General features: G+C 40.8%; 1 protein-coding gene across 3 annotated transcripts in view; it reads left to right on the top strand.

The window, feature by feature from the left end:
• Positions 1-12,044, top strand: part of COL4A4 (collagen type IV alpha 4 chain) — a 153,475-nt gene that overhangs the window by 95,403 nt on the left and 46,028 nt on the right. For all 3 annotated transcript variants that reach the window (XM_060193697.1, XM_060193696.1, XM_060193695.1), the window contains exons 35-37: positions 80-154; positions 2,369-2,476; positions 3,383-3,490. In XM_060193697.1, coding sequence (XP_060049680.1) covers positions 80-154; positions 2,369-2,476; positions 3,383-3,490 — 291 coding nt within the window. The remainder of the gene's footprint in view (positions 1-79; positions 155-2,368; positions 2,477-3,382; positions 3,491-12,044) is intronic.

The raw sequence follows: 12,044 nt of genomic DNA, 5'->3' as shown, positions 1-12,044 counted from the left end.
ATTGGAATATTTTTTTAAAAAGGATCCATTTCTATGGGACAAAGCTTAAATGACGTTACGATGTTTTCCTCACTTCCAGGAAGCAAAGGTGACCCAGCAAGTCATTTCGGACCCCCTGGTCCAAAGGGGGAGCCAGGTGGCCCTGGATGCCCAGGTATAGTTACATTTGTCTTCTCAGTTAAAAAAGAAAAAAAGGAAACAAAAGAGAAGATTTGCATTAAAAAGTTGATTAATTACTTTTTTAAAAGCAGAAGTTACCTTGCATTATAATGTAAGTTCTAGTTACGCATCAGTGAGCGTCAGCACGGGTATCTACAGTGAGTTCACTGACAGTCCCATTCCATCTTTCTGCTGCCAAGCAGATATTGGCTCTCTTTGCTTGGATTTGGTCTTAGCATCCAGAAATTCATTTTTTTAGAGTGCTTAATTTATCTTCCAAATTGGCAAGGATTGTGTCAACATTTTCTTTCTTCTTCTTGGGCCCTTAAGAGACACGTCAGATAGGAGAGTTATAAAGACTACCAGGAAGGACACGAGGATTATACACTAAGGATTCTGGGTCTTTGGACCCCATGTTTGATAATGTTGACCCAACACTCCACTCCCCTTGGGCAGACCTGTGTTTTGACACAGCAACTACTGCTCGTAATTAAAGACTGTTTCACAGTCTCTGTGATAATAAAAATGATACACAAATAAAAACTTTACAACTACAGCTGCAGGGTGACATTCCCACCCTTGCTTTCCTCTTCAGGCAAGCACACTTGAATGCCAGTGGGGACTGCCACTGTGGCTTTATTAATGTGATCTACTGAACCACAAACCAAAACAACATAATACCTCATAGCCAAACAATGCTCAGTCATCTGATTTGTCTCAGTGACAATGAACATAGTATATCCCTCAGGACAGAGGGTCACATGCTGACAGAATTTTGCTGCATTAGGTAAAACAGAAGAACAGTGCTCTGTATCTTGACAGCTTCATGCGTCATTGAAGAAGGAACAATAATTAGGGCCCAAAGCAACACAATGGAATTCCTCAGAGAGGAAAGTAGACTTAGGCCATTTTTCTCTATTGGTCTAAATATGTATATATGGATAGAGAGAGAGAGAGAGAGATTCAACAGTGTCAAAGCCTTCCCCAGGACAGTGGAGGCCTTGGTCATAAGCACACTCCCAGTTGGGCTATCTTACTTGTCCCCCAACCCAGAGATTTATTTTTAAATGTAAGACTAATTAATATACACTGCTGTAATTTATGATAAACTCATCTATATACAGTGACATAGTCACTGTCAGCTAAATGACTTCTGGCATGACTTCCTTAACCAGTCACCAATGGATGGGTATTTGCTTTCTCTGAGCAATAAATGTCTTTGTATCATTACACACTTGTCTGAGTGTTGGCTTAAGACCATTTCCTAGAGGGGAATTACTAAGTTAAAGAGGGCACAGAGTTTAAATACCAATGCATATTTCCATAGGGCCCAACCAAAGGATGTTTGAAACAAATATATATATATATATATATATATATATATATATATATATATAAATAGAATTACGTAACCCCCTTGCCAGGTATAGGGGTGAATTAATTCATGTAAATAAGGCAGCCTGTTTGGAGGATGGAGGGCATATAGCAGGCTGTTTTGTCAGGCAGGTGATGTGAATCAGGCTGATTTGCAAGGCAGCTTCCGTGTGTGGGCAGGTGAGTTAATTCAGGCAAATTAGCCCGTCTGTCTCCTGGTATGGGTGGGGCCTACAGGTGAATTAATTAAAACAATTTAGCCAGCCCCTATGGGGGGCCAACAGGTGATGTGAATCAAGCTAATTTGATGAATTAATCAGACAAATTAGAAATCCCCTTTCAGGGATGACATATATATATAATTATATATATTATATATATAATTATATATGTATAATTTCTGTTTCTATATTTAGGGATGGAATTCCAGGATGCTTGTGATTTACTTTAAAACATTTCAGCAGCCCTAAATGAATAAAAAATATGTCCAATAAATTACTATAACACCTGGGAGTTTTTCCTAGAGGCTTTCCTGTTGTTTGTTTGTTAGTTGTAAAGAAATAGTTCGATGGGGGAAATAGGGATTAAAGTAGAGAGCTAGGAATGACATGATTGGCCAGTCATTGGGAGGTGGGGGGGATTAAACTAGGCAGGCATATAATGACTGTGTTAGAGAGACAGGATTGATGATGTTTTGCTTTCAGTGTTTCCTTAAAGCTAACTTTTCAGTAGGAAAACTGTACCTGTAGAAAATCAAGAAGGGGCTGAAGTTGAGGATGTTACAGACCCCCAACGAGCAGCCTACAGCTCAGGCGTGTTACTTCTCTTTCTCTAGGACCTCCTGGAGCCCCTGGAGATCAGGGCTTGCCTGGGGCTCCGGGACTTCAAGGACCACCCGGAAGACCAGGACCACCTGGCTCCTTTGGACCACCAGGGTGCCCAGGTACCCGCCAAGGAGTCTGGGGCCTTTCAGGGAACTCGTGTGTCTTGTGAAGAGCCAGCCACCCTTTTGACCCGAGGTCTGGTCTGGCTCTGCCCCTTTGCTAACCTAGGACTTTGAAAGAGTCTGTTTAACATGCCTATTTCTCACCTGAAAGTTTGTCTAGGAGTCAAGTCAGACAACATCATCAAAGTCAGACAGCACCTGTATAGTGTCTACCAGGGGGCAGGCTCACCTGCATGGTGTGATAGGTAGAAGCTTCTTGCTGGTTTTCCCCGAGTCCCCTTGCCATTCAGGATGACTCCAGGAAGACAGGACTCCCACAGCACAATACTTTAGCTCACTTATTTGTTTAAATGAGTATTTGCTGCCACCAGGGTTATCTCTGGGGCTTGCTACTTGCATGGTTCAACTATTCCCAATAGTGTCTGTTATTTCTTTTGAATAGCTGGTGTGAGAGACAGAGAGGGAGAGAGAAAGAGAGGAAAGAGAAACAAAGAATAAAAGATCTGCAGCACCTCTCCATGGCTGGTGAAGTTTCCCCCCTTCAGGTGGGGGCCAGGGCCTCAAACCTGGGTCCTTATGCATAGTAATGTAGTAATGTGTGTGCTCTACAGAGTGGGGCACTCCCTGACCCGTAGCATAACATTTTAACAGCTTCACTTCCTGCCTATTCATAATAAAGTGAGACTTTAGCACCATAACTGGTAACTTTAGTCATTCAGAAGTGCATTTTCTCCTCCTGAGGTTAGGTGTATTCTTCTCCTTGGGGTTAGGAGATGTAGGAGGTGAAAAGAAAACAGTATTCCCGGTGACTGTTGACTTATATAGTAAGAATGTAGGGGGCAGTCCCATGAGAAGGACTCACAGACCACCCGAGTGTCTGCAGAACTGTTCTGTTATCTACAGGTTACAGAGGGATGCCTGGACAGCAGGGCCACCCAGGAGAAATGGGGGACCCCGGGCCAAGAGGTCTCATGGGGGAGCCAGGTGCACCGGGTCTTCCTGGACTAAAAGGTATGTTAAAAGGAAGCTCAGTGAGGACAGATCCATCTTGACTTTGCATTTCCTGGTTCACACTGGTGCTGGCCATTGCACTTTCCCACTTCTTACTCCTCCTTACGCAGACTTTGGGTGGAGCTTAGCAAGTCCATTGACCTGCTTTTTCCAAAAATGCTGGTGCCACCATTTGATTCTTTTTTTAAGCATATTTTTCAAATTTATTTTTAATGTGAGAGATAGAGACAGGAGGAGAGAGAGAGAGAGAGAGATCAGAGCACTGATTTGCCCTGGCTTGTGGTGGTGCTGGGTATTGAACCTGGGACTAGAGAGCCCACCATCTCATTCTTGAGACATGTCCTCCAGGGTTTATTTTGTTTTGTTTTGTTTTTTTGTTTGTGTTTCATAATGTTCCCACCAATTCATTCTTTCCCCAAATAGTTCATCTCTACTGTATTCTAGTGTCTGTGTTGTTCCAAGGTACACGATATTAAAAAAAAAAAAGGCATGATCCCTCTCTTCATTGATCTCATATTTGAGAAGGGAAGGCAGACATAAATATATATCTAAAAATATGCATTTTTCAATTGTAACAAATGGAAGGGAGAAATAAGAATAACACGCTATGGAGAAAGAATAAGAAGTGTTTGGGAGTCGGGCAGTAGTGCAGTGGCTTAAGTGCATGTGGTGCAAAGCACAAGGACCGGTGTAAGGATCCCGGTTCGAGCCCCCTGCTCCCCACCTGCAGGGAAGTCGCTTCACAGGCGGTGAAGCAGGTCTGCAGGTGTCTATCTTTCCCCCTCTCTCTCTTCCCCTCCTCCCTCCATTTCTCTCTGTCCTACCTAGCAACGACAACATCAATAACAACAACAATATTAACTACAACAACAATAAAAGACACAAGGCCAACAAAAGGGAAAATAAATAAATTAAAAAAAAATAAGTCTTCACTCTCCTTATTAGGTAGAGACTTCTTTTTTTCTTTTCTGTCATCTTAAAAAGACTGATTGATTCATTCATTCATTCATTCATTCGTTTTCCTGATAGACCAGAACACTCTTGAGGTCTGGTATGTGATGATGTCATGGATGGAGCCTGAGGCTTCTGGGGCCTCAGGCAAGCCAGTCTGATATACTACTGCTATGCTATCTTCCTAGTCCCATTTGTTCTTGTTATCTGTGGGTGGCTTCAGCACGCTGAGATGACTTTTTTCGATAGAAAGAGCAAGACAGAGAGACAGAGAAACCACAGCATCTAAGTTTCCTTCACTGGGGTGGGGGCCAGGCTTGAACTTAGGTCTAGCACATGACAAAGCAGAGTGTTGTCCAGGTGAACTATTTTTCCCAGCTGCTCCCCCCCGCCCCGCTATCCTTTCCTGGTTGAACTGTTCAAACTTGAGAGGCAATAGAATACAGGTTATGGGAGTCAGGTGGTGGCGCAGCGGGTTAAGCACATGTGGTGCCAAGCTCAAGGACCAGCATAAGGATTCCAGTCCGAGCCTCTGGCTCCCCATGTGGAGGGGAGTGCAGTGGGTTAAGCGCAGGTGGCGCTAAGTGCAAGGACTGACATCAGGATCCCAGTTCAAGCCCCCAACTTCCCACCTGCAGGGGAGTCGCTTCACAGGTGGTGAAGCAGGTCTGCAGATGCAAGGACTGTTCTAAGGATCCCGGTTTGAGCCCCTGGCTCCCCACCTGCAGGGAAGTTGCTTCACAGGTGGTGAAGTAGGTCTGCAGGTGTCTTTCTCTCCACTCTTTGTTTCTTTCTGTCCTATCCAACAATGACAACATCAATAACAACAACAATAATAACTACGACAACAATAAAAAACAACAAGGGCAACAAAAGGGAAAATAAATAAATATTAAATTTTTTTTAAAAAGAATACAGGTTATAATACCCATCTGGTTATAATACAGTATAGTATATAATACAGTAGCAGAAACTTTGTTACCAACAGTGTTCATGCCTCTCCACTCACCCAATGGACTTAATCCTTTTGACCCCATTTCTTCCATTTTAGAAAAATAAAATTTGTATGGGTATCTTGTGTCTATAGTCAGGTATCACACTTACATTGTGTCATGTTTATTTCACTTAAAGATCTTGCTCACCAAATAGGATATGATATTTTAAAAAAGGAAAAACATTTTTAAGACCATACTTGGTCTTAAAGCCAATGGATGCTTAATATATCAGTTAGTTAATGTATTTAGTGTACAGATTAAAGACACAGGTGAAGGATAACTTAGATCTATCTGGCAGTAGCTGTGACTTTGAGGATCTTCACCTTGATCATAGTTGAAGGTTTAACTTTACCAGGTAGGTTTTCATAACCAAGATCTTTTATCTCTTCCTTCCTCCCTTTTATTTCCAGGCACCTTCTACTCACTGACTCATGTAAATTCTCAGTGTTAGTAAAAACAGAAAATCTCCTCTAAAATGAGATGCAAAATCCTTTCAAACTGAATCATTTCATTTTTCAAAAATGACTGGCTCTTTATCACGAATGACCCTTACAGAGCCCCCCCCCCCCCCATTCTTCCTAAACTCCTAGTTTGGTAAAATAGCCAGAGTTTCCTGATGTCTTACTAATACACACACACCCCTGTTGAAATATAAATAAATAAATAAATAATAAATAAATAAATAAATAAATAAATGCTCCAGTGGCCCGGGAGGTGGCGCAGTGGATAAAACATCAGACTCTTGAGCGTGAGGTCCTGAGTTCAATCCCCGGCAGCACATGTACCAGAGTGATGTCTGGTTCTTTCTCTCTCTCCTCCTATTTTTCTCATGAATAAATAAATAAAATCTTTAAAAAAGAAAGAGAAAAGCTCCAGTTCCTGTCTTTGATTCTTCCTTCCCTGGAGGGAGTCTACATTCATCCTGTGACCTCAGTGTGATCTCTGAGAGAAAGGAGAGTTGAGTCTGGTGGAATAACATAAGTAGGGACTTGAAAGGCCATCTCCAGTCCTTTCATGTTTCTAGGCTGTGCACTGATGACTTTATAAGAGAGGGTACTGAGGAAATAAAATGAGCACCTCACCCCAAATGCTCACACGATTGACTGTACAGACACTGCTGCAACGGTGCCTCCCAGCCATGCAGTGACACTGTTCCCTGCAAACAGAATTGCAAGCAGCCAGTCTACCCCAACCCCACCTCTCTCTCTCTCATACACACACACACACACACACACACACACACACACACACACACACACAGAGCCAGGGAAATGCACTCCTAAAAATGGAAACATCTGCAGTATCAATCCATTGTGGCAGCTTATCATGCTGACAGAAAAATGAACCGTTCTCCGGCAGAAACACTTTGGACTGAGAAACCAAATATTTGAAGTATGTTCTAAATAAGTCAAGGGAACTGATTCTCTTGTTTGAACAAAGCAGCTGCTGGAGTCAAACTTGTTTGTTCTGTTACTATGAGCCGTATGGCTTTGAAAACCCACTTGTGTTCAGTCCGATTTAAACTTAAACACGTGCTGAACATGGCTTAACCCCTGGATTTAAGTTTTCAAGCCCATATGCACACTCAAAAGCAGACACACTCAGTAACTCAGCTCCTCGTTGAGTGTTTCTATAAGGGTGGGATCATGGAAACCTAAAGGTGACCTATCTGAATCACCAAGCATCAAGAATGTGGATTAGGGAGGCAGAAAGTAGTGACACTTCATTGGGTAGGGTGTATGCCTTACCATTGCCTATCCTGGGTTCGAATTGTGTCCTCTGGGAGGGTATCCATAGCACTGGGGGAAGCTTTGGGGCCTTTCAATATCTCTCACTTTCCTTCTTTCTCTGCCTTCCCGTCTCTCTGTCCCTCTTCATATATGTAGATATAAACATAAGATGTAAAAAAGAATGAGGAAGTTAGCACAAGTGGCGAGGGGAAAAGCACAGTAGCGGTACTTGAGGCCCCAAAGGGCCAGGTCATTTCCTGCCACCAGATGTCAGAGCTGAACAATACTCTAGTCTCTCTCTCTTTACCCACCCCTCATTCTTTGATGAAAAAAAAAAAAGTACACATCAGTAGGTAGGCAGATAGTCATGGAGGGGACTTAACGGTGCCCCAGAACTCGGAAAAAAACAAGAGAAAAGAAGAATGTTATTGGGCCATTGGGACTGACAACAAGGAAAATGACTCATAAGTATGAAATAGCTGGTGAAGCAGGGCTGCAGGTGTCTCTCTGTCTCTCTCCCTGTCTGTCTCCCCTCCTCCTCTCAATTTCTGGCTGTCTCTATCCAATAAATATGTAAAGATAATAACAAACTTTAATAAAAAATAAAAAGAATAAAGTAACTTGAAATATTCATTTTACTTATTTGTTTATCTTTAAAAAATACTTATTTATGAAGCCAAAGAGAAGGAATAAATCAAGATGTCACTCTGGCACGAGTGGTACCGAGCATCGAACCTGTATCTTTGTATCTGTAAGTCCCATGTTTCACCACTGTGCCACTACCTCAACTGTGAAATGTCCATTTTATCAGAAAAAGATACTAAGACACTGGTAGGGATGATCTCCCCCTTTTCTCTACTGAAGCCTTCCCGTCACACTGTCTCTTTCTTATTCTATTGTCTTGTTAGCCATTGTCACTAGGTACCATTTGGGGATGGAAATCACATCCTCTGCTATCATGATTCCCTTAGTAGATACTCTACTTTCTGAATTTAAATAAAGGGGGGAATCTTGCTTCAACATTTGCTTCAACAAGTTCCCAGCTTTGTCCAGCCATGGCCGTCTGTCTCCTGGGCTTATGTTTTCTATCAGCTCTATAGTTAGGTTGACCAGCTGTACCAGTTTTCCTGGGGCTGAGGTAGCTTCTCAAGACATAAATGTTTCAGGGCTTGAGTTGGAACGAGTCCCAATAGGGAACTTTTTCCTGGTAAGGAAGGGTTGTCTGTCCTGTTAAAAGTATTTATCTAAGGAAATGTTTTCATAGGTGAAAGTTGGACTGAGTATGGTGTATTGCACCAAAGCAAAGGATTCTGAGGAATGAGGAAATGGACAGGATGAAGGGATACTGAGATCCTGTTATATTTCCTAGACAGCATTCACAGGGAGATGGGAAGTTGTACATATGTGTTAAGAACTATACCGTAACCATTAGCCCCCTCAATAAATAAGCTATTAAAATATAATAAAAGTTATTAATGTGTTTTTATTTTTTAAAAAAGTATATATCTAAACCTGTGTGAAGGTCTCTTAGGATACAGGTTTCCCAACATACTATGAAAGAAAACTTCAGAATGTAAATCCAATCACAGAGTTGACTGAATCAAACAGAGGAAGTTCCAACATCCTTGATGGAGTGGAAGAGAAGGCCCTCTCTCCAAGGAGGGGCACCCTGACCAGGCACAGTATGACTTGGTCTTAACAACATTCAGAGGGCTGTAGACAGGGCTCATAAGGAAGTAGCACAGACTTTGCTATACACATAGACAGGGTTTAAATCCCAGAACCACATGGGATGTGCTGGAGTACTGGAGTAAATTCTGATATTGTGGTGTCTTTCCTCCATCTCTCTATCTGAATTAAAAAAAAAAAAAAAGCCACCTTGGGTGGTGAAATCACATATGCATAAGACCCCAGTGACAGGAAAAGAAGAGAAACAAAATGGTGGTCAAGTAAAAGGATGGACCACAGAAATGACTCAGGCTTCCTCATCACCAAGGAATGTCCTTTGTTAACCTAGGTTCCTTTAGTTGGCACTATTTTTTTTTTATGTATAGACAACTTCCTGATGTAGAGATGGGATTGATAAAAAGCTTTCAGAAAAAATTAATAAATAGAAGATTGTCCTGTAAATACTACCCAGTTGGAGCTGTGTTCAGTTTGAAAGATTGGGTCACATTGGGTCACATCAGGGTCAGCCGCTTCAACAGTGGCAAGGGGCTGGATCTAGATGTACAGGTGTGACAATGGAGAAATGGCAGAAGCTTAGACCCTCTTCCCCCTGTCAAGTCTCCAAGTCATCAATTTCAGTGACAGGAGCTGGAGCTCTAAACACACTGAAATAGCAAAGCAGTTTCCAGAGAAATTTATGATCATTTCAGAAAGACTGAAATAAATAACGAGATTTGGCAGATGAGGGAGGCCTGCGTGTCCTTTTGGTGCAGTCTTGAAACATTGGCTCATAAATAGCAAAGAAGACTGGAAAATAAACAAAGCCAGAACTGCTCAAAGAACTTAGGAAATAACAGTTTTAGGGAAAATAAGGGTGGGGTGTGTGTGTGTGTGTGTGTGTGTGTGTAGCTCATCCCTACCAATCTCCAGCTGAGATTTTAAAGAATAGGGTGACTGTTTCGAATACTGATAATAAATAAAATGGGGCCAACTAATGGTTACATCTTCTAATAAGAAGTTCACCGAGAACTTGCCTGAATGAATAGATAATTATTAGCTCTTGGATTATTTATAGATAAATGAATCTTTCTAGTTTCCCAAATGTTATTCATCTTGTAAGTATCCCCCCAAAAAAAACTTCAATGTGAGACTAGAAATTCTAGCACTTCTTTTTTTTTATAACCTTCTTTCCACCCTCTCTCCCTGTTCCACCTTTTCTCCTTCATTTGTCTATTTAACAAACATGCATTCAACACCTACTGTGTGCGGGGGAGGGGTGGCAATATTGTTGCATGGTGGCCTAGAAAGACGATTAGGATCTGTTTGTTGTTGTTTATTATTTATTTAATGCTACCAGGGTGATTTCTGATGCTGTACTATTTCTGATGAACCCAAGGCTCCCAGTGGATTAAGAGGGGAAGGGGAGAGAAGGAGAGAAGGGCAGAGGAAGACAGACAGCTGCAGATTTGCTTCACTACTTGTGAAGTGGACCCCTACCTCCTACAGGTGGGTTGAGCAGGCTCAACCCCTGGTACTTGTGCATGGTGATATGTGCCTTTAACTCGGTATGCCACCACCCAGCTCCCTAAAATCTGGTCTTTCATTCAATGAGGTTTTTCCGGTCACACAAAGACATGACAGTTATATGGGATGGGATGGGCATGGCATGAAGACACTGAGCAGCTCAAAGTAGACTCATGGGGTAGTCGTGGGGGCCACTTTCTGTGTCAGACATGGAAAATGGATTATGTATTTCAGGGATGTGACCCTGAACAGAATGAATGGTTAATGGTGCACTGAGGGATTTTGACCTTGGATGAGAAGGAAGAGTTACTGGCTGGAAGACCCATTAACACAATAGGAAGGTCACCAGGCTCAGCCAAGGGCTGAGAATATTCTTTCTCCAAGCCAATCAGTTCGACCAGAAGATAAGACATCAGATGTAGGAGGTTCAGCACAGGGAGCAGTTCTGTACCAATTACCTTCCTTCTTGCCCTTTTTCTCGCCCCTTCCTTCCCTTTACTTTCTCCTTATAAATCTATATACTTACATGTCATAGATACAGTATTTATTTTCACCATAGACAATAAAATTCTATAAATACAAACATATTTATATATACTTATATTTATTATATAATATTTACATTATAGATAAATGATAAAATTGTGTAAATGATACATATATACAATTTAAGTGTGATTATATATACTGAATATGCCATGTATTATATTTATATAGTATAAATATATTTTCTATGGTATAGATAATACAACTATATAGTAATGCATATACATAATTCAAGTACTTATATGATGTAGATATTCAATTTATTACACTTGGATATAAATATGTTGTTTATCTTTAACATAGATAAATAACTCGATACGAATAGTGTATGTATGTAATTCAAACACTCATTACATATTATAAATATTCATATTTATATGCTTTAAATGCATTATCTATCCTTAATATAAATGATTCAATTTTAAATTAATAGGTGAATAATGTTAATACAGAATTCAAGTGTTAATTATATATTGTAAATGCATTACTTATTGTATTTGTTTGTTATATTTTATATATATTTTTTTTTTACTTTTTTATATTTTATATATTTTTCAAATTTGTAAATAATTCAATTATATGAATAATGTGTACATATAGTTCAAGTGTTAATTATCAAACATTTAAAAAATTCTTTATTAATTTTATTTTTGAGAGAGATGCAGAGAGAGAGACACACAGAGAGAGAAACACCAGAGCACTGCTCAGCTCAGGCTTATGGTAGTGTGGGGGATTGAACCTGGGACTTAGGAGCCTCAGGCATAAGAGTCTGCTTGCATAACCATGATGCTGTCTCCCCCACCCAATTATCAAACATTTTAAAGGTGCTACTTTATTTCATTTCCTAAAGAGATATAAGAAGGAACCTCTTTGAAAGAAATGGTTGCAAAGAAATTTAGCTATAGCCAAATTTGGTGCAAGACCTGTTCTTTCTGAGAATCCCAGTACTTAAGAAAAGAAAGCAGATCCTATGTTCTCTTGCAGGCCACAGGCCTCACTCCTCTTTATCATCTTACTAAACTGGTCTGACTAGATCCCCCAAAATTAGGATCAGGAGACCATGGAGAACTGCAAAGATCCCAAGCCTGCGAGAATGAAAGTCTGGGCTTGCTCCTGTCCAATCCATTCTTTTGTCACCTT

The sequence above is a fragment of the Erinaceus europaeus genome, chromosome 7 (assembly GCF_950295315.1).
Source record: "Erinaceus europaeus chromosome 7, mEriEur2.1, whole genome shotgun sequence".
Lineage (NCBI taxonomy): Eukaryota > Metazoa > Chordata > Mammalia > Eulipotyphla > Erinaceidae > Erinaceus > Erinaceus europaeus.
Note: the sequence above shows the minus strand (reverse complement) of the source record. Positions and strands in the feature narration are given on the sequence as shown.